This window comes from Primulina huaijiensis, chromosome 14 (genome assembly GCF_012295235.1).
Source record: "Primulina huaijiensis isolate GDHJ02 chromosome 14, ASM1229523v2, whole genome shotgun sequence".
Classification (NCBI taxonomy): Eukaryota; Viridiplantae; Streptophyta; class Magnoliopsida; order Lamiales; family Gesneriaceae; genus Primulina; species Primulina huaijiensis.
The window spans coordinates 15,330,433-15,353,776 of NC_133319.1; the positions used below are offsets into that span (position 1 = coordinate 15,330,433).

General features: G+C 37.7%; 1 protein-coding gene, 1 long non-coding RNA gene, 1 other non-coding gene and 1 pseudogene across 3 annotated transcripts; 3 read left to right on the forward strand and 1 right to left on the reverse strand.

Annotated features, from left to right (window-relative positions):
* Positions 1-5,574: 5,574 nt before the first annotated feature.
* LOC140958020 (uncharacterized) lies at positions 5,575-10,289 on the reverse strand. Its single transcript, XM_073415426.1, has 4 exons — positions 8,809-10,289; positions 6,961-8,289; positions 6,247-6,610; positions 5,575-5,723 (listed from the first exon to the last, which is right to left on the reverse strand). The coding sequence occupies exons 1-4, from the start codon at positions 9,871-9,873 to the stop codon at positions 5,575-5,577; spliced, it is 2,907 nt and encodes a 968-aa protein (XP_073271527.1). The 5' UTR covers positions 9,874-10,289.
* Positions 10,290-10,841: 552 nt separating this feature from the next.
* LOC140958149 (small nucleolar RNA R71) lies at positions 10,842-10,948 on the forward strand. The gene has a single exon (XR_012171745.1). It is a non-coding gene; the product is annotated as a small nucleolar RNA R71 (small nucleolar RNA).
* A 4,045-nt stretch (positions 10,949-14,993) lies between these two features.
* LOC140956789 (uncharacterized) lies at positions 14,994-15,773 on the forward strand. The gene is made up of 3 exons (XR_012171536.1): positions 14,994-15,289; positions 15,364-15,512; positions 15,644-15,773. It is a non-coding gene; the product is annotated as an uncharacterized lncRNA (long non-coding RNA).
* A 986-nt stretch (positions 15,774-16,759) lies between these two features.
* Positions 16,760-21,731, forward strand: LOC140956788 (dnaJ protein ERDJ3B-like; annotated as a pseudogene).
* Positions 21,732-23,344: the final 1,613 nt, after the last annotated feature.

The following is a 23,344-nucleotide window of genomic DNA, read 5'->3' on the forward strand; positions in this document are numbered from 1 at the left end:
ATTTTGTTAATATTTTATTTAAATCCTAATTAGACTATTGGGCCTAATTTTAATGGCTTGTTAGTCCTAAGGCCTAGTTAGTAAGCAAATTAGTATTTAAAGTATTAAATAATTAAAACCCTATTCTAGAAAAAAAAATAATCGGCCACCACTTGGTTATTTTCTGAAAATACTCTCCCCAACCCCCTCAACCCTCACGGCACACACACTCCCAATTGGCAAGGAATTTTCGAAAGTTGCAAGCAAGATCAAGCCAAGGTTCGCGTCCCGTTCTTCGTCGTCAATGGATATTCGAGCGTATATAACGCAAAGGCACGCCTTAATCTTCTTTTTCTCATCCATCATATCATAATATTGTTTATATTATGTTTGCATGAAAAGCTTGAAGTCCATAGAAATATATTCAGAAATTTCGGTATGTGCATGTGTACATGATGAAACTTGTTTTTTTTTAACCCAAAATCGTGTTTATTGTTTAATTAAGGGGCTGCCATGACATAGGTAAGATCAAGGGTGGTTTTTACATGTGATAGAGCCACACACACGCACCCTAAGCATCAAAAAATTCGGCAGGAACATGAACAAACAGAAAACGTTTAAATTGCTGTCTTGGGGCGTTGGGGTGTTCGGGTTCCAGGGAAAGGGGTCGGGCTTGGCCTTGGCTCGAGTCAGGGCTCGGATAGAGGTCGTCATGGGTCAAGGGGAGAGTCCTAGCTATGCTAGGACTCGGGATAAAAGGCTGGGAGGAGTCCTTGTAAACAAGGACTCCTACCCGAGAAGAAGCGCAACACTTGCGCTGCGATGGGAAGACCTCCAGGGGACGGGGGCCGGGTCTGTGGTTTAGGGCCGGGGCTGAGAGGAGTCTTCAGGGTCCTAGGGAGGTATGTGAGTGGGGGGTCCATGGTCTGGGTTCGCTGGGAGAGGCCTGGACGCACAACTAGAGTCCTAGCGCCATTAGGGTTCTCGGCCAAGGCATGGGGAGTTTTGAGAGGCTTTGTTTTTGTGGTTTGGGCTGGGTTCTTGGTGGTCCAAGGGTCCAGTAGGTTAATTTAGGATGTTGTACAAGTTTTGGTTTGACATGATTGGGGGGTAACTTGCGAAAATCGAAAGTTGGCTCGGGGTCGAAGTTTAGGTGTCAATTAGGGTTTTTAAATAAAGAAATTTGGAAAACGGATCACGGGGGCCGAGTCGTGGTCCATAAGGACAAAAATAATATAAAAAGACTAAATTTAGAATTTAGGAATTTTATATTAAAGTTTGGGATTTTTCGGGATTAAAACACCGTAAAAACAATTATTTAAAGATAAATGAAAAAGTCTAATATTTAAGCTAAATAAAATTATGGAAAAATTCACGTAAGCTTAAATAATTATTTGGGACATGTTAGAGTCATGAAATAAAGAAAAAAGTTGAAAACATAAAATGTCGAGTCCAGGGGTAAAACTGTCTTTTTACACCGGGAAAATGGCAGTGCCCGAAATGATGTTTTTATGATATTATGATTATTTTTAAATGCATATAAAATATTCATGATTAAATTATGATTTTTAAATTTTTAAGGGATTTTTATGATTTAAGGAAGACATTTAAAATACATGTTGCATGCTTGGTTTCAAAAAGGAAAAATGTAAATGTTATTCATGATTTTTCTAAAGTGATGTGAATGAAAAATTTTGAAGGATGTGAAGTGATTATGACTAATTCGTTAATGTTGGCGATGTCGTGAGGGTGATGGTCCCAGTAGGAGCCCGGCGATCGTGTTTCCATCATTACGAATATGTGGTAACAGTTATGTGGTAACGGTTTTGTGTAAGGGTAAGAGTGGGAATATCGTGAGGGGAAAAGGCCCCAGATGGAGCCCATTTATGGGAAAAGACCCTAGAGGGAGCCCCGAAGATCGTATTTCTATTCGAAAAATGATAGGCCAGGGCCCAGTTGACCGGTGAGAGTGTTGCTGGTGTCCCCCGCCGTCCAGTACTGTGGTTACATGTAGATGGATCCATCGAATCTTGAGGTTTATGATCATGATCAGGAAAGTCACAATTATCGATCTGAATTCAACAAAAGGAAAAGGAAAAGGAAAATGTTTATGATCATGTTAAAATGTTTTTATGTCATGATAAGGAAAAAAGATTAGGGGTATTTATGCATGTCATGAAATGATATTTTACGTAAAAGTATTTTCACTGTTGCATGCGATTTTTATACGTATTATTTGTTATAAAGATTATGGTGTGTTGAGTCTTTAGACTCACTAGGTGTGATGGATGCAGGTGAGGTTGAGGGAGGCCTTGATGGGTGATTTTGCTAGACTGTCGGTGCACACAACCCGAGGACCAGCGCTACTATTTTCCGCATTACGTTTATGATTACTGATTTATAAAGATTTTTTAGACTATTTATTTATGCTTTTGAGAGATTTTTGAGAGGTTTACTATGGGTTATTCTTTTCAAATTATTGTTTTTTTAGGTTGGGTAAAACAGTAGACAATTTTATTTTAGGACTATTTCACTTGACTTTTAAATGCTAGTTGGTTGATGTTTTATTTTAAAAGGGCAAAATATTTTATAAAAATATTTTCGTAAAGGCCGAAAATTTTAGAGTAAGGGAAAAAAAATTCTAGTACTTTTAAAGCAATAAAAGGGTAGACGTTTCAAAAACTAAATAAGAAATACTAGATTTGACGAAAAACACGAAGAACGGTGCCCGTAAATCTTCGAATCTTCAATCCAAGCGCTAAATCCTCTCCAAAGCTTGTGGCGGCTCCGAATAATGATGAAGAATGTCTGATTTCGTGCCTCAACTCCTTCCATATCATCCATATCCACAAAATAAGGTAAGGAATCGTCCACAATTTTTTCCAAAAATAACGAGCGCGCCCGGGCGGACATAAGTTTCCGCCCGGGCGGATAACTTTCGCAGATTTTATTTTTCTCATTTCCTTTGACGCGCCCGGGCGGACATAAGTTTCCGCCCGGGCGGATAACTTTCGCAAAAATTCTTTTTTCCCTCACCCCTTGGCGCGCCCAGGCGGATGTAAATGTGCGCTCGGGCGGATGTCTTTCGAATTGCTCCCTTTTATTTTCAGTTTCTTCACGAATCTCCTGCATTTTCACCAACTAAGCATATGAGCAACACGAAGATATAAATTATTCTAAAATAACACAAAATGCATGCAATCTAAATGATAAATGCAACACTTTGCGACATAACATGGTACGAAAAACACGTAAAATCCACCTCTATCAACCCCCCAATACTAACCTTTTGCTCGCCCTCGAGCAAAACAGGTGACAAGATAAAATGGAACGAGACACAAAGTAGCTCGACAGTGAATTCATAGTCATCAACTAGCCTCAGCGAAACTCAACATATTCCCTTGTCGATCAATACAAACACAACTCTTCGCACTTTCTTTGGTCTAGACATAGTTTCAAATAAATTCTGAACGTATGTGTGTGTTGTTAGTCCTAGTGTCACAAACGACAGAGAGATCCATTTTCAACCATTGTCAGAGATTTAAATCAGCCTGTTAGTGTAAATCTTACTCTCTTTTATTCCTCTGCACTCGGTATCCATCGGCAACTATTTTTCTATTTTTTCCTCTTTTTTCTGAATAGGAATACAGCAATGAAAGGACTATATTAGAACTTTTCATTTCAGATTCACATTCATGAGTTTTTCATTTTTTGCCCGGAATAGGATTTCATTCCGTAATTCGGCTCCACAACACCTTACATCTCCAACTTTAGCCATGAATAGAATATCATTCCTTTATTCGGCTCCCCCACACCTTACATCTCCAACTTTCTCTCTTTTTTTTAGTTGCTAATAGATACCTCGATTCAAGAGAATATAGTCAAGCTCAATTCACACCTTCAAACATCTTTGTTCCCCACTTTAGTTTAAAATTTTCACCATCTTATCATGCATGCTTTTAGTTCTAACATTCGTGTAAAGAGAGTTCAATACTCGAAATAAAACTTCATGTCTCTACGACAGTAAGTGCTAAAGAAATGCGAGTACACGATCAACAGGGCATGTCTCATCACTTCTTAATCATCCTTGGCTAACAAGTACTATATCGAATACTGTCGGCTGACACACAAACATATGCAAAACAACTAAAACTACATGCCGACGAACAATACGAACAAAGCACCAACACGACAAAGACGACACAACACCCATCCACCCCCCAATACTAAAGTCGAGCAGTGTCCCCAATGCAGCAGACGATAGAAAAAGAGACAGACAGGCACAACAAAATGAATGTAGTATACCCTAAGCATGCAAGATAAACGAAAATAAATAAACTGAACGAAACGAAATGCGATAAAGAAAAGAAGGGATAGAAGTGACTCCCCTCTCACTGATCCTCCTCCTTGTGTGCCTCCGGGGGAACGACGCCAGCGTCCGGCTCTGGTGCATCGGCGTAATGAAAATGGAACGGCGGCAGAAAAGCTGGCATAGGGGGCGGCATAAGGGCCGGGTCGATGCCACTGTGGCTCAGGGACAGACGTAGCATGGCGTCAGTGGCGGTCTGATTAGTCTGACTCACAGCCTGCCACTGGAGCTAATGATCAGCAAATGCAGCAAATTCATCCATCCTCTCATGCAGAAGGCAACGTCTAGGTCGTGGGGCTGGTGGTGGAGGCTGCTCTGGCAGTGGATCAAAAGTCAAACTGTCCCAGATAGGGCCAAACTGAGGGAACGCCTTCCACCGTACCGTGGTCTTCTGTAGCCAGCTGGCGTCATCGAGGGCCTTGGTCGGTGGCAGCCACTCATCGTCGTCCTGAAAAACCACCCCAGCGCTCGCACATAGTTCGGTGATAACATGGGGAAAGAATAACGCCACATTTGGATTATGGATGCTCAGCTGGATCTGTGAATGAATGATTTTCCCGCGTTGAGCGGCATATGTGTGATCAGTGCATATATCAACACTGCCCTTTCCCTCTGGACGTCACTCGTGTGCCCGACTGACATCAATCATGTGGCCAGAAAAGCATACCACATCGCAGCTGGGACTAGCAGATATTTTTCAGCGAAACAGGTGTGCGATCCAAGTGTCTTCCACGGAGACCCCAGATAGCAGATGCGGCGCATCATTAACTCTAAATCGGGTTCTGCCGCCCATGCCGTATACAACGAATCGTCCACCGCCGGTGTCTCAAGCACCCTATTAATTTCTGTTGAACTAAAATCCACCAATTTTCCTCTCACAAACTCCTTGCTGTCGCTCCGCTCAGCCGCATTGGCGTAAAATTCTCGCACCACTGGTGCCACTGCGGCTCGCGGTTGCGAACAAAATTTACCCCATCCTCTACTCGCAGTTTGTCTAATAATAAGAATATTCTGCTCAAGCTGGAAACCTCGCTCCCGAATTGGAGCGCGATGTATTTTCGCATGCTCATATCGTTCCCTAGCCGCAATATTCACAAATAATTGGGAAGTATGAGATGACGAAGAAGAAGCACCATGACTTACCCGAGCTTTTTTGGGTGCCATTGTGGAATATTTGGGAAGAGCACAAGTAGCCCGGAGTAGGAGGCGTGTGGCTGGAGAATGCTTCATCGGAAATCGATGGCGGCGGTCAGAGGAGAGCAGCGGTGACCGGCGGCTTCAGGGGTGACCGGAAGTTTAAGAGATGACCGGAAAAAATCTTGACGGGAAAAATCGCTTCTTGACGCTTGGGGAATGCGGAGAGACAAGATTGTACCTGAAATTTTGCACAAAAGAAGTGAATTGAGTGAGATTGAGAGAATAGGGGCGAAGAATCGAGGGGGCGGCTAGGTTTCGAATGGGGGAAGAAAAAAAAGAGCTGCAGATTTTTTAAATCTGCGCGATCCGCCTTATGTCCGCCCGGGCGGATAACTCTCGTCTTTTTAAAAAAATTGTTTGAGGAGGGCGCGCCCGGGCGGATGTAAATGTCCGCCCGGGCAGATGACCCTCGGCTTTTTAAAAACTTTTTGGAAATAGGGCGCGCCCGGGCGGATGTAAGTTTCCGCCCGGACGGACCTCTTTCGCTGCCCCCAAAATAATAATTTTTTTATTTATTAAATAAAACAACATTAATAAAGTTAAATAAAAAAAACATGATGACAAGAAAAATCCGAATTCAATGCAAGATAAGGGAAAGAAATGTAGTTCTCAATTTAAAATCGAGAACTGAACTGTCGGTCGGTCTCAGTTCGAATTGTTTTGGAACCGAGTGATTCCAAATTGTGGCTCAATTGTGCCACCCATGTAGTGCTTCAGTCGCTGGGCATTTACCGTAAATGTCCCATCCTTTCCATCGTGCAGTTCCACGGCTCCCGACGGGTATACTTTAGAAATCACGAATGGTCCAGACCAACGTGACTTCAATTTTTCAGGAAACAGTCGCAATCGGGAGTTGTAGAATAAGACATTGTCACCTTCCTTGAATTCCCTCTCAATGATCCGCTTGTCATGGGCCTTCTTCGTCTTCTCCTTGTATGATAATGCGAGATTGTATTCCAGATTCCGGAATTCTTCCAACTGATCCAATTGCAACAGACGTCGTTCACCTGCATCAGTAAAGTTAAAGTTTAGTGCTTTTGTTGCCCAGTATGGTCGATGCTCTAACTCCACAGGTAAATGACACACTTTACCAAACAGTTGTCTATATGGTGTAGTGCCTATGAGTGTTTTAAAAGCAGTCCTATATGCCCAAAGAGCATCGTCTAACCTCACAGACCAATCTTTTCGACTGACACCTATTACTTTTTTAAAAATCCGCTTGATCTCTCGGTTAGATACTTCCACTTGACCACTCGTTTGGGGGTGATATGGGGTAGAGATATTATGTGTGACACCGTATTTGCTCAAGAGTTTTTCAAATAATTTGTTGCAAAAATGGGTGCACCATCACTAATGATTGCTCTCGGTGTTCCAAATCTGTTAAAAATATTTTTCTTCAAAAATTTCAAGACCACCTGGGCATCATTAGTGGCATATGCTTCTGTCTCTACCCACTTAGACACATAGTCAACCGCCACCAAAATATACTTTTTCGTGAACGAGCTGGGAAACGGTCCCATGAAGTCTATCCCCCATACATCAAAAACCTCACACTCAATGATGTTATTCAATGGCATTTCATGACGGTTATAGATGGCACATGTCCGCTGGCATTTATCACAGGCTAGCACATAAGAACGAGCATCTTTAAAGAGGGTTGGCCAATAAAAGCCGCATTCAAGTACCTTAGATGCCGTCCTTGTTGGTCCAAAGTGACCACCTACCTCACGGTCATGGCAGTGATTGAGAATTTGACCAAACTCTTCCTCTGCGACACACCTTCTTATCATGGCATCTGCACAAATTTTAAACAAATACGGTTCCTCCCAAAAATAATATTTCACGTCAGAGAAGAATTTCTTTCGTTGGTGAAATGATAGATTTGGTGGTGGTGTGCCTGTGACAAGAAAGTTATCGAAATTTGCATACCACGGACAATGTTTCATCTCAAACAGTTGCTCGTCAAGAAACCAATCATTAATAGCCCGATCTACACAGTCATTACTAACAAGCTCCAGTCTAGACAAATGATCCGCCACCACATTCTCAACACCTTTCTTATCTTTTATTTCCAAATCAAATTCTTGCAACAATAAGAGGCGTGGCTTTGCATCTTTTTTAGCAAGTAAATATTTCAGTGCCGAGTGATCTATGTAAATAATGACTTTGGACAAAACAAGATATGCATGAAATTTGTCAAGCACAAATACTAATGCAAGTAATTCCTTTTCAGTTGTCGCATAATTCAATTGAGCCTCATCTAAGGTCTTACCTATGTAGTAAATTGTATGAAATACCTTGTTTTGTCGCTGGCCAAGCAAAGCTCCCACCGCAGTATCACTGGCATCGCACATGACCTCTAAGAATAGATCCCAATCTGGTGCCACCAAGACAGGAGCCGTCACCAAGCGCTCCTTCAAATTCTCGTATGCCTGTAAACAGTCAGAATTAAAATCAAAGGACACATCTTTCATAAGTAAGGAAGATAGAGGTTTGGCAATTTTAGAAAAATCTTTGATAAAACGCCGATAAAAACCGGCATGGCCTAGAAAACTTCTAACTCCCTTAATGGATGCTGGAGATGGTAAGTTCTTGATAACTTCAACTTTTGCCTTTTCCACCTCCATTCCATGTCCTGATATCTTGTGCCCCAATACTATTCCTTCTTGTACCATAAAATGACATTTTTCCCAATTCAGCACCAAATTCGTCTCCTCACATCTCATCAATACCACCTTCAAATTCTGCAAACAGTCATCAAAAGAAGATCCAAAAATCGAAAAGTTATCCATAAAAATTTCAAGAAAAGTTTCTATCATGTCATGAAATATAGCGGTCATGCATCGTTGAAAAGTGACAGGGGCATTACACAAACCAAAGGACATTCGTCTAAAAGCAAAAGTGCCATAAGGACAAGTGAAAGTGGTTTTCTCTTGGTCCTCAGGCGCAATCATAATTTGGTTATACCCTGAATACCCATCCAAAAAACAATAAAACTCATGACCCGCTAACCTCTCAAGCATTTGATCAATGAAGGGCAGTGGAAAGTGATCTTTACGGGTAGCATCATTTAATTTCCTATAGTCAATGCACACACGCCATGCCGTAATTGTCCTAGTGGGTATTAATTCATTTTGTTCATTTGTGATCACAGTAATCCCACCTTTTTTCGGCACACATTGAACAGGACTTACCCATGCACTATCAGATATAGGATAGATAATACTTGCATCAAGGAGTTTGATAGTTTCTGCTTTTACTACCTCTTGCATCTTTGGATTTAATCTTCTTTGAGGTTGCACAAGAGGTGAGTACTTATCTTCCATCAAGATCTTGTGCATGCAGACTGATGGATTGATTCCTTTGATATCCGCCACCTTCCACGCAAAAGCACTCTTGTGTGCTTTCAAAACTTCCAACAGTTTGTCTTCCATCACATCTGTCAAAGCAGCAAAAATTATGACAGGTAAAGTGTTATTCTCACCTAGGTATATGTACTTTAGGTGTGGAGGCAATGGTTTGAGCTCAAGCGTCGGTGGCTCTTCCAGGCTTGACTTCTGGGGGAGCAAGTCTCTTAGATCTCCCAAATCCTCTAATCTCATCCTTATTGGCCTCTTCCATGGCTGGTTGGCATTGAGGTATGCCACTATTTTGGCTTTCTCTGCATCCAATTCATCTTCTCGCATTTCAGTATTGAGAGTGGCCTCCAAAGGGTCCCTAAGAGCAGCTTGCACATAGTTAGACACAAAAGCATCAAAAGCATTAATTCTATAACAACTATCAGAATGCAGTGTGTGCTTAAGTGCATTAAAAACATCAAAAGTAATCTCTTCCTCACCCACTCTCAATCTCAACTTCCATTCTTGAACATCAATCAGGGCCTTGCCAGTCGCAAGGAACGGTCTCCCCAAAATCAAGGGCATCTCCATATCCTCCTCCATGTCGAGCACCACGAAATCAGCAGGAAAAATAAACCTATCTACTTTCACTAGCACATCCTCAATAACTCCCCGTGGATACTTGACAGATCTGTCTGCCAGCTGTAAAGACATCCTCGTTGGCTTAGGTTCCCCCAACCCAAGTTTCCTAAACATAGACAAAGGCATAAAATTAATACTTGCACCAAGATCACACAAAGCTTTGTGAAAAACAACATCACCAATCATGCAAGGAATAGAAAAACTCCCTGGGTCTTTCAGTTTCGGTGGGATTTTGTTTTGCACCAAAGAAGGGCAATTTTCAGTTAAGCTCACCGTCATGTGATCCTCCAACTTCCTCTTATTAGCTAATATGTCCTTCAAAAATTTAGCATAACTAGGCATTTGCATCAAAGCATCGGCAAAAGGAATATTGATATGCAATTTTTTAAATACCTCAAGAAACTTACCGAATTGTGCATCAAGCTTTGCTTTTTTCAGTGCTGCAGGGAAAGGAGGAGGTATAACAATTTTAGATTGTGCAGTGGGTGTTGGTGTAAAGTTAGAAGACTTACCTTTGGATGTTTCAGAATGCCCATTCAATGTTTGAGTTTTATCTCTTTCTCACTCTAAAACTTTCCCACTCTTCAACTCGATGGCCTTCACTTGCTCTTTTGGATTAGTCTCGGTGTTACTTGGCAAGGTGCCCGGCTCTCTACTTGCTATCATCTTTGCTAACTGTCCATTCTGATTTTCTAGCCCCTTTATCGATGCATCTTATTTTGGTGTCTAGTTTCGGTAGATGAGATGAACTTAGACATCATCTGCTCCAAATTGCATTTCTCTTCTCTAGGAGGGTCAGATCTGTACATTGGTTGTTTCCCATATGGTTGTCCTCCTTGCGGTCGATTCTGACTGTTTTGACCACCCCATGAGAAGTTGGGATGTTGCCTCCATCCAGGGTTATATGTGTTTGAATATGGATCATTCCTTGGACGGTTGTGGACTCCCATTTGATTCACCGGTGCCTCATTTTGCACATAAAATGGATTCTCATCTTTACAGTCCTTCAAAAATGTCATATCTCTTGAAAACGCAAAGTTGTGCCACCCATGTTCCAGCCATCTAGTTTCCTGTTCAAAACATCAAGTTGTGCAGTAATAGCAGAAAGGTCAGTTACCTGGTTAACTCCCGCACTTCTCCGCTGGTTGTTCCTTTCAGATTGAGGATGATAGCTGCTAGCAGCCATCTCCTCCAACAGCTCATATCCCTCTTCAGCAGTCTTCCTCAATAGGTTTCCACATGCAGCAGCATCTATCATAGTGCGATTAGGAGTAAGCAAGCCATAATAAAAAGTTTGAAAGACTAACCCAAGTGGCAGTTCCTGATGAGGGCATCTTCGCAATAGGTCTTTGAAGCGCTCCCATGCCTCATATAAAGACTCCTGATCGAATTGAGCAAATGTGGTGATGTCTGCCCGCAGCTTCATAGTCTTAGATGGAGGAAAGTATTTGATGAGAAACGCTTTCGCCATATCCTCCCATGTGATGATCGAACCTACAGGCAAACAATTTAACCATGCTTTAGCTTTATCACGTAAGGAGAAAGGAAATAAACGCAACCTAACAGCATCATCAGAAACTCCATTAAATTTAAAAGTTGCGATGTGCGGGTTTGGGTCATCTGCTGCAGATACTCCAAATTGGACTGTATTCTGAATCATCTGAATTATAGATGGCTTGATTTCGAAGTGGTTTGCCCGCACAATGGGCCTCACAATGCTGGGGCGTGCACCATATAACGAAGGCTGGGCATACTCTAGCATTGGTATGCGGCGTGGCATCTCAACATGTCTATCATCATGGTGTTCCTCCTCATGCTCATGTTCGTGCCTCTCCATTAGTTCCTTCAGTCTTTGCTGCTGTCTTCTCCTGCGGAAAGTTCTTTCAATTTCAGGGTCAAACTGCTAAAGCTACACGTCAAGTGACTTTGGCATGCACTGGGAAAGATATATGTAATAAAATATGGATTTTTAGCTCAAGAAATATGGAATAATACTAAAGAAAATAACTAAAAATAAAATTGTGAATTAACAGTCCCCGGCCACGGCGTCAAAAATTTGATCGAGCAAAACTTGCACTGTGGAATCCTTAATAAAAATATGTTTTGTATGCTCAAAAATTAATCGCAAGTGCACGATGTCAAGTAATAGTATAATGTACGCGAGTACGAGTATCGTTCCACTGAAGACTGTATTTGACAATTATTATTTCAGTTATTAAAACTTTAGCAACGAAATTTGATTGATTGTTTTAGTACTACTATACTTTAAATAAACATGCAAATGAAATGATTCAAGAATTAGATAATGAAATACAATGTCTAAAATAGTTGATTAAAATTCAATGAGAAATGAATTTGTTGGGAATATCGGTTCACCTACCCCTCGTTAATTAATTAATTCGTTTGATATTGATTTTATACTTCCGACAGGATTTCCTATTCAATTGAACACACTCTCTCGAGCTATGCCAAACTAATTCTACTCAATGAAGTAATTAAATGTCTTTAATTATTTATCAAGAGTGAATCGCATGTCGATATATGAAATCCCCTAGTTTTTTACCCTTAGGACTATGACTACCGACGCGTATCCAATTTCATATGTCTAACGGAATATACTACTCGTTCATATCACAAGTTATTCTCTCGAACTCACTCGCAATATAAAAACGTTGTTAAAGTTAGCTACGCTCTAACAACACGATAAAACAATAGTACATTCAAGAATAACGCAAGAATCGAAATATAAATTAATTATATCAAAGTTTGGGGTAGGATCCCCTTAAATCCCAACAAATATTTTAAAGTTAGCTACTAGAATTCATAGTAAAAATTAACACATTAATGTTTGAAAGATAAAAACTAAATAAGAAATACTAGATTTGACGAAAAACACGAAGAACGGTACCGGAAATCTTCGAATCTTCAATCCAAGTGCTAAATCCTCTCCAAAACTTGTGGCGGCTCTGAATAATGATGAAGAATGTCTGATTTCGTGCCTCAACTCCTTCCATATCATCCATATCCAGAAAATAAGGTAAGGAATCGTCCACAATTTTTTCCAAAAATAACGAGCGCGCCCGGGCGGACATAAGTTTCCGCCTGGGCGGACATCTTTCGCAGATTTTATTTTTCCCATTTCCTTTGACGCGCCCGGGCGGACATAAGTTTCCGCCCGGGTGGATAACTTTCGCAAAAATTCTTTTTTTCCTCACACCTTGGCGCGCCCGGGCGGATGTGAATGTGCGCTCGGGCGGATGTCTTTCGAATTTCTCCCTTTTATTTTCAGTTTCTTCACGAATCTCCTGCATTTTCACCAACTAAGCATATGAGCAACACGAAGATATAAATTATTCTAAAATAACACAAAATGCATGCAATCTAAATGATAAATGCAACAATATACGACATAACATGATACGAAAAACACGTAAAATCCATCTCTATCAACTAGGAACACATTTAGAATATACAGTAACTTATAAATGAATTTCATGATCACCATCATATGTTCGACCTCATAGTACCATAATATATTCAAGATTTTTATCTATTTAACTTATATGAGTACACAGTTAAAATAATTGTTATAATTGGATAAAACCGTAAAATATTATTAAAATAAAAATTATTTTTACATTAGACTCTAATTACTTACATAGTAGGTCTCTTGTGAGACGGTCTCACAAATCTTTATCTGTGAGATGGGTCAACCCTACCGATATTCACAATAAAAAGTAATACTCTTAGCATAAAAAGTAATATTTTTTTATGGATGACCCAAATAAGAGATCTGTCTCATAAAATACTACCCGTGAGACCGTCTCACAAAAGTTTTTGCCTTACTCATAAGTCGAAATTTGACTCGATGAACACATACTTTAACAATATATATTATTATACCTATTATATTGTAAAGAACAATGGTTTTTGACCAACTACTTTTCATGCCTCAAATATATAACATTTTTTAAGTATAAAAATACCTCTATCGTCAAATTAAAAAAAATACTCAAATTTTATCTATAAAAAATCAGAAAGAAGTATTTTAGTAAATTTATAAGAGCATCCACAATGGGTGGGTGTCAACTCATCAAAAAGCATGAGGTTCACTGCCACATACTCATTATAACAACATATCTCTTTTACCCACATTCATTTTAACATTCAAACTCATTATTTATGGGTCTCACTGCCACATACTCATTATAACAACATATCTCTTTACCCACCTTCCTTTTAACATTCAAACTCATTAATAAAATATTTAAAATAAAAAATAAAATAAATACAACGGTTTACAAATGAAAAAAAAATATTAAATTTTTTTTTAAAAAAAAACCAATCCGGAAAGTCAAAATGTAAAAATTTAAAAACAAAATTAAAATAATTCAAAACACGTGGGACCCGCGTGTCAGCAAATCAGCGACGGTATTAGCGATGGTTTTTCAAAAACCGTCACTAATTATCTAATTTTTTTTTAAAAAAATAAACTGAGAGAGGGGCGTTCAAACAATTGAATGTCCCTCTCCCTCACCCATTTAACACCCTACTGTGGGTGTCCTAACTTATCTGAAACTAATATACATTATTAACTTTAAAAAATCTTTTACATTTATAAAAGTATTTATTTGTTTTCATCAATACTGTTAAATTTTTTTAGATGATCACATCACTTTTAATTCAAAAAATATGAAAAATGTCATTTTTTTTAAAAAAGTATCATATTTAATTAAAATTCTAAAGTTATAGTTAAAATAATATCAATCGCGATATTGACTAGTAATTTTGTGGATATATTGATGTAAAATAAATATATATTTTAAATAATTTCCAGAATAATGTCTTGTTTGTGTTCATTTATGATAATCAGGAAAGAGCATCCGGATCCCAAATCAGGCTTCATAGATGTTATTAATATGAATAATATTTTTATTGATCCAACGTGTTATATGTGTGCTGAAAAATAATAAATCATGATCATTCATTTACACGTCATAATTAAACGAGTGATCACGATTTATCCACTCAACGTAAATCTATACTATATTATTAAGTGTGAGAACATGATAATAACTACATATAGATGACACCAACTTTTTCTTCCAATTTTACCCTTATATGATACTAATATTACACTTTTGTTTTTTGTTTTTTTTCTTTAATTTCAACACACACTTCTATTTTTATTTATTTTATATAATTCAAATATCAATTTAGTCCCTTCATAATTTGTCAAATTTCGCTTTAGTCCATCAATAATGATAAAAAAAATTGCACACACACGCATCGCGGTGTGTAGAGTAACTAGTAAATTAGAATACCGCTCATGTGTATAGCACGAAGAAACCTCAACTAGGATGTTTGAAACGTGGCGGACTTTGATTGGTTATGAAAAGTTGGAGGGCTCTCTCATTGGTCCTTTGGCGAAATACCACGTTGCATGTGTGAATCGATCTTTGGCACTGCAAATATGAAAAATTGGCATCTGCTTCCGCGGTTCACCGTTCTTCCCACACGAGCACACTCAAATCTTTTACCCACGCACAATTCGCATTTGTACGTGCATCGATTATGGATACAATCTTCAGAATTTGTGTAGCAATTGCATTTCTGCCGAGACTGTTGATTTGATTGGCGATTTCAAGACCTAATTTTCTCGGGGAGAGTTTTGGTCTTTGTGCCAGAGCAATATGGCGCATCCATGATCAAAATTATTGCTCCTTTTGTGGCTATTATCTTGCCATCTGATTGCCATTTCTGCGTGAGTAGTAGGCCGATAATTTTTGGTGCAAGGTATTGATTCGACCTACTTTTTATTTATCTGTTTTTTTGCAGGAAGAGTTATTATAACATCCTCGAAGTGGCCAAAGGAGCGTCGGATGAGCAAATAAAGCGTGCTTATAGAAAGCTTGCGTTGAAATATCACCCAGACAAAAATCAAGGAAACGAAGAGGCAAATAAGAAATTTGCTGAAATCAATAATGGTATTTTTCGATTTCCTATGTTATTTGTCAACTGGCTTTGTGGGATAAGCTTAGGTCATACATATTATATTGGTGGATGTGACCATCTGTAAGGTTTGATTGGTTGGATTGGAATGGTTGGCTTTTTGTAGCTTATGAAGTGCTATCTGATGGTGAAAAAAGAGGTATATATGATAGATATGGCGAAGAAGGTCTCAAACAGCATGCTGCTAGTGGGGGTAGAGGAGGAGGAGGAATGAATATTCAAGATATTTTTAGCTCNAAAAAATAAACTGAGAGAGGGGCGTTCAAACAATTGAATGTCCCTCTCCCTCACCCATTTAACACCCTACTGTGGGTGTCCTAACTTATCTGAAACTAATATACATTATTAACTTTAAAAAATCTTTTACATTTATAAAAGTATTTATTTGTTTTCATCAATACTGTTAAATTTTTTTAGATGATCACATCACTTTTAATTCAAAAAATATGAAAAATGTCATTTTTTTTAAAAAAGTATCATATTTAATTAAAATTCTAAAGTTATAGTTAAAATAATATCAATCGCGATATTGACTAGTAATTTTGTGGATATATTGATGTAAAATAAATATATATTTTAAATAATTTCCAGAATAATGTCTTGTTTGTGTTCATTTATGATAATCAGGAAAGAGCATCCGGATCCCAAATCAGGCTTCATAGATGTTATTAATATGAATAATATTTTTATTGATCCAACGTGTTATATGTGTGCTGAAAAATAATAAATCATGATCATTCATTTACACGTCATAATTAAACGAGTGATCACGATTTATCCACTCAACGTAAATCTATACTATATTATTAAGTGTGAGAACATGATAATAACTACATATAGATGACACCAACTTTTTCTTCCAATTTTACCCTTATATGATACTAATATTACACTTTTGTTTTTTGTTTTTTTTCTTTAATTTCAACACACACTTCTATTTTTATTTATTTTATATAATTCAAATATCAATTTAGTCCCTTCATAATTTGTCAAATTTCGCTTTAGTCCATCAATAATGATAAAAAAAATTGCACACACACGCATCGCGGTGTGTAGAGTAACTAGTAAATTAGAATACCGCTCATGTGTATAGCACGAAGAAACCTCAACTAGGATGTTTGAAACGTGGCGGACTTTGATTGGTTATGAAAAGTTGGAGGGCTCTCTCATTGGTCCTTTGGCGAAATACCACGTTGCATGTGTGAATCGATCTTTGGCACTGCAAATATGAAAAATTGGCATCTGCTTCCGCGGTTCACCGTTCTTCCCACACGAGCACACTCAAATCTTTTACCCACGCACAATTCGCATTTGTACGTGCATCGATTATGGATACAATCTTCAGAATTTGTGTAGCAATTGCATTTCTGCCGAGACTGTTGATTTGATTGGCGATTTCAAGACCTAATTTTCTCGGGGAGAGTTTTGGTCTTTGTGCCAGAGCAATATGGCGCATCCATGATCAAAATTATTGCTCCTTTTGTGGCTATTATCTTGCCATCTGATTGCCATTTCTGCGTGAGTAGTAGGCCGATAATTTTTGGTGCAAGGTATTGATTCGACCTACTTTTTATTTATCTGTTTTTTTGCAGGAAGAGTTATTATAACATCCTCGAAGTGGCCAAAGGAGCGTCGGATGAGCAAATAAAGCGTGCTTATAGAAAGCTTGCGTTGAAATATCACCCAGACAAAAATCAAGGAAACGAAGAGGCAAATAAGAAATTTGCTGAAATCAATAATGGTATTTTTCGATTTCCTATGTTATTTGTCAACTGGCTTTGTGGGATAAGCTTAGGTCATACATATTATATTGGTGGATGTGACCATCTGTAAGGTTTGATTGGTTGGATTGGAATGGTTGGCTTTTTGTAGCTTATGAAGTGCTATCTGATGGTATAAAAAGAGGTATATATGATAGATATGGCGAAGAAGGTCTCAAACAGCATGCTGCTAGTGGGGGTAGAGGAGGAGGAGGAATGAATATTCAAGATATTTTTAGCTCGTAAGTTCCTTCGGCTAAACATTAACCGCTACATGCATTGTTGTGCCCGCCGAAATGTTTTGCTAATTGAACTGATCATCATGCATATGATGCTAAGTTGAGTTTTACAATTCCCATTTATTTGTGCTTTTTACTTGTGTATGTGATGATGATTTCGAGGTCTGTGAATTTTACAGAAGAGATATACTGATAATTTAATATGCGTTTGATGTTTGTTATATTTATGTATTGCTTTGGATTCTGCAAAAAAGGGCAATTTGTAGGCTCTAAAGTGCAAAAAACTTGCATTCATGTATTTTGCTTTTAGTTGTTGCATGCTGACAAACCAGATTAGTTTGTTTCTTCTACTTGAGAATTTGGAATTTGAGATGACCATGGTGGTTTAGCCCATTGTTACTGTTATTTTCCAAGATAGCATAGCTTAATCAAATTATCAAAATATCTTGCATAATTGTGGTGTTAAATGATGATAATCATTGTGATACAGATTGCTGGTTAGACTGCTGATAGTTTCATTCAGATATCCTATTTGTCATTTTTTCTCCTGAATGTACTGGCATTTTTTGTTGATTGTTATATTCAAAATATAGCACAAGTGTGTGTATATGTTTAGTTGGTGACAAAGAAATTTGTTTCCAGTTTCTTTGGTGGAGGTCCCGTGGAAGAGGAAGAGAAAATTGTAAAAGGGGATGATGTGATTGTTGATTTGGACGCTACACTTGAAGATCTGTATATGGGGGGAACCTTGAAGGTACTTTGTTCGATACATATAGACTCATAGACAACCCCATAGATTGACTCCTTCAATTATGAAAATTGAAAATGATTCTAGAAAGTGTTGAAACTTGATATGAAATAAAGCTCCATTGATTTTACTGAAATGTTATATTTCGGTTTGAGCCATCTTAAGAGCTTGTAGTTGGCTTATGAGTGGATATCGAATGTGAAAATGATCAGGTTTGGAGGGTGAAAAATGTGCTAAAACCAGCCCCTGGGAAGAGACGCTGCAACTGTAGAAATGAGGTTTATCATAAGCAAATTGGTCCAGGGATGTTCCAGCAAATGACAGAGCAGGCATGTTATTTCCCTGTGAAATATCATTGAACATCATGTGGCGGCAGCCAGACTTTATGTGCCGCTGGTATCTTCTATTCTGTGATTCTGTCACATCTATCTAAATTGCTTATTGTGTTCCAGGTCTGCGAGCAATGCCCCAATGTAAAGTACGAAAGAGAGGGTGGTTTTATCACGGTGGATATTGAGAAAGGAATTCAGGATGGGCAAGTAAGCTAACCCCCACCCCTCTTCTCATGCAGTTGGTGCTTGAGTACCGTGTTTTTGAGCAGATGCTTTGTTCTAATTACATCATTTTACTCTAATCAGCCCATACTGTTTTTTTGGATTCCTTTCTTTCATTTTCTTGAACCATTTCACCTTCACTACTTTTTATCATCCCAATCGTGTGCTTAGATAGGGTCAGGATTAGACTCAGTTATTATTTAATACAAACAGAATCCCACAAATGTTCATGATCTACAAATTCCTTTTTTCCTTCTGGAGGGGCACTTTCTTCAAGGTAGAACTGTCAGAAACAGCATACCATGTCGGCAACACAAAATTTATGTCGCAACCACTCAAAATAATATGCAGAATATTATCCAGAAAACAGACAGAGAATAGAACTATGGAATGAAACTGCTATATTAGAATAAAATGAACAAAGTGATCTTCCCAGAGCTATGCTCTGTACAATTTTTTCCGCAACGCAGATGGTAAAATGCCAAATGATAGAGAATATCCGAATGCTATCTCAATCTCCCAATTCACATTTTTATTTACTGCATTCTAGATCCTTCGTTAGATTTGTAACTCTTGGGCCTGTTTTGATCTAGGCCCAATATATTAGGACCCCTATCAATATTGTAGTCCGTGACAATTTCAGAGTACTTCACCATTATATCATATGATGGAAACCACTATAATTTTGACTTTTGTCCATAGAAATGTGTTTGGCTCCAAACATTGTGGGGCCGATCTTCCAAATTTGTAACCACTTGCTGTACATGGCCTATTGAAATTACTCCATGAAATGAACTTGCATTTATGTGTTGGAGCAGTTGCTAAATTTGCATTCCCTGTATACTTGAGATATGAAGTTGAATTGAAATTCACATTTTATGTACTTGCTTCTTAGCACGTCTTTTACATTGATGTATAGTGAATTAGTGATACATCTGACTGATCTATTTAAATGGGACTTTCTGGGATGTTTAAGTTAGTTGTCCTAAGGCATGCATTTGCAATCTTCTCAACTGCACCGAGTCCCTCGGTTTTTCAATTAAAAAAACTGTACTGTTTGCTTCACAGGAAGTGTTGTTTTATGAGGATGGGGAGCCAATAGTTGATGGTGAAGCTGGAGATCTTAAGGTCTGATCTTTTTTTCCATGGTTTTCACTGCAGTTAATGTTGCTGTGTTACGACCACTAAATCAAACACACAATTTGTCGGCAGGATATGGATAGGATTAAAGCTCAATAACAAAATAGAAATGTACCTTCATTGAATGGGGATACCTTACAAAAAACGACCACTCTCTTTTCAATAGAGATGCCTCCTTGAGCAAGAATAATAACAGAATATAATTCTCTCGAGTTTCACCCTAGCAACGCTAGCAACATTCAATCGGAAAAAGTGCCTTGCTTAGATAACTAACTCCCACCTTATTCATCCCCTCCCCTACATGTGCAAAATTTCCCCCACTTTCTAGATTCTCCCACTATAAACTTGAAATAGCCAAGGCCTATTATTACTTGGGATCGGTGTCTTGGCCCAACCCACTAGAACTCCTTGAACCCAAGTTTGTAACACGGTTGACGGGCCATTTCACTTTGTTGATTGTTTATTCATGTTTGTTCAGTTTCGAATCCATACGGCACCCCACGATCGATTCAGAAGGGAAGGCGATGATCTACACACAACAGTCACCACTACTTTGGTAATGCTGCTTTAGACAATTCTACACCCTCCTTTTGCATCATAATCTCTTCACTATATTGCCAACTATTTGTAGACGCATGGTACATTTGCCACTGCGAGATAATTTTCGTTGCAAATCATTTTGGAAGGCTTGTTTATTTGGTTGGTGGAGCTATTTAGAAACAATCGTGTGAATGCAGCTTTTTTTTTCAAATTGAACATTTGAGAAGATCCATTGAAGTATTTGGCAGTAGACGATGTGGATTTTCTTTTACTCAACAAGCTTTTGCTAATCGCTGCTAGTCAATGATCACTTGTTTGGTTAACAATGAGCTCATGTAGATTCTGTGTGTGATTTTTTAATTTCTGTTCTTAGAATTATACTATCATTTTCTATTGATGTGAATTTGTAAATTTCTGGTTGTCTGGCTTTACAGTCACCATTTTGGTTGTAACGAGTAGTGTTAACCTCTAATGTTCAGGTGCAAGCACTTGTTGGTTTCGAGAAAACCATTAAACACCTTGATGAACATTTAGTGGACGTTAGCTCCAAGGTGAGTATCAACGTTACATGACTATAGTTTGCATTAGCTCCAACTATATTGTTTTGCGGCTGTATCCTCTTATTTGGAGGAGAAACCAGAATTTATCACGAATATTTTATCCTTCTCCATCAGGGTATCACGACGCCTAAGGAAGTAAGGAAGTTTAGAGGCGAGGGGATGCCGTTACATTTTAGCAACAAGAAGGGCGATCTATATGTCAAGTTTGAAGTTCTTTTTCCCACTTTATTGACAGAGGCCCAAAAGACAGAGATCAAGGAAATTCTTGGTTAGGAATCAGAGGACCACAATGTGACTTGATTATTCATATTCTCTGTTCACTCTGCCAATTTTGTTCAAATTGAAATAGTAGGATCATTAGCTGCGACTTTCCATGGCTTTGCTTTTGGACTGTACGGTTCAATTAACAGTAATGGGATCCAGCAGAAATGGGGACCCAACCTTGAAATTCTTCTTGTGTATTATTAGCAGACCATCATCAACTACCAGCTGCTACCAAATTTCCATGTTAAAGTGAAAGGAAAGATCTTGCCTGAATACAATGAACATTGAACAATCTCTCCCCGCCTCGCCCTTTTATATGGTCATTAAATACATGTAGGAAGAAACAGCATTTAGCTTATGGTGGGCAATTTTAATTACTTTTATTTCTTATTTTTGAGCTTGGTGATATATTTTCTGCAACTAAATTTTATATAAATTATTTAGGTAATATATTTTTTGACTGACTTTTATTTTCTTGCCTGATATATATTTTTTTTCAGTAAAATTATTTTATACAATGTTATTATTACTATCTAATTAAATGCTTGATAATGAGATTTTTTCAAAAAAAAAAAATTATGGATATGAACGTATGTTTGAGATTAAATATTTACAAGATTTATTTCAATAATTTAGAATATTTATAAGTATAGTTAACTAAGGTTATATATCAAGTGCAAAGGACACTTTAGAGTTTTAAGATAAACTTGTTACTCAAAGAAATAGGTTTCAGAAATAGTTTCGGATTCCTCTAAAACTCTCCGGATATTTTAGAAAGATTCAAAAGATAGTACAAAACTATGACAATCAGTTATACTATGTACCATATAAAATCAAGGAAATCTTTGAAAAAAGAAGAAATTCTTGGTGCATTAAATAATATTCAAATAAGAATCTAAAACATAAAACAACAATCAAGTTTTAGTAAAATGATTCTAAATGAAGGTTACCACCATCCTTTGCTATTGAACTATTATCACACCTAATGCCAAAAACTTTAGCCGACGAAGAAAAATGATCAGTCTGATTAAACTGTCTCAAAAAAGCAATTAAGCTGATTAAACAATAAAAAAGATTGGTCTAGAATATCTTTAAGATTTTGCAGAGTCTTTTGCAAATCTCAAGGTCGTAGATCTGAATATGAATATAACATGAGGCAAACCTCTCTCAATAACTTGGTCATCTTCCCATGAACCACAAAAGAAATAATACAAATATGAGAGGACCTCAAGCAAAAACCAAAGAATCAATCCTAGGAAAAAAATCTCTTAGTGAGATAGTTAAGAGAATGACTATCCTATTTAAAGCACAATTTATAGGGATAAAATATTTTAATAGCCAAGACACAGACAAGAGAAAGAAATATACACAAGCTCAATATAGTCTTGAATTACATGACATCTGTTTGGTGGATGAAAACATTATATTATTCACTAATATAGATAGAATTCAGGGATCAAAGAAAATATAGCATTGCAAGTTTTCTTCACCAAAAATTAGGGGTGTTCATCGGCCGGTTCAGTTTTAATATATCTAATTTTTTTTCGGTTTTCGGTTTTTGAATTATGTAATCCGAAACAGAACAATTGTCATTCGGTTCGGTTTTGGTTTGGTAATGTAATGGACTGGTTTATACGGTTTGGTTTGTTCGGTTTAATTAATAATATATTATACAGTGAAAAAAAAAACATAAATTTATTAAAACATTTAATTTAGATTCATAAACACATATATTCAAATCATTGCAATAAAGTCAAAAAATATGAAGTAAAAAAGTCACTCAAGATGATGATTGATGATGGCGTCGCAATTCTGGAGGAAGAAAGGGAGGTGATCCAAGAAGTTGATGCCATATTGCCTACTAAATATTAAATCAATGCAACATCTTAAAAAAACGCCCAAATGTTAATCATCCCACTAAATATTAAATCAACAATAAAATATGAAAGTCTATAAATCATAAATTCCTAATATTAATAAAAAAATTTAATATAAATTAATT

Bases quoted from the DNA above. Each gene is read 5' to 3' on its own strand.
- LOC140958020 (XM_073415426.1), bottom strand. From the start codon at position 9,873: ATGCAAATGCCTAGTTATGCTAAATTTTTGAAGGACATATTAGCTAAT. The intron at 8,290-8,808 runs GTAGTAAAAGCA...GACTGTTTGCAG, and splicing joins TAAATCCAAAGATGCAAGAG to AATTTGAAGGTGGTATTGAT. The intron at 6,611-6,960 runs GTGGTCTTGAAA...TTACCTGTGGAG, and splicing joins ATGCCACTAATGATGCCCAG to TTAGAGCATCGACCATACTG.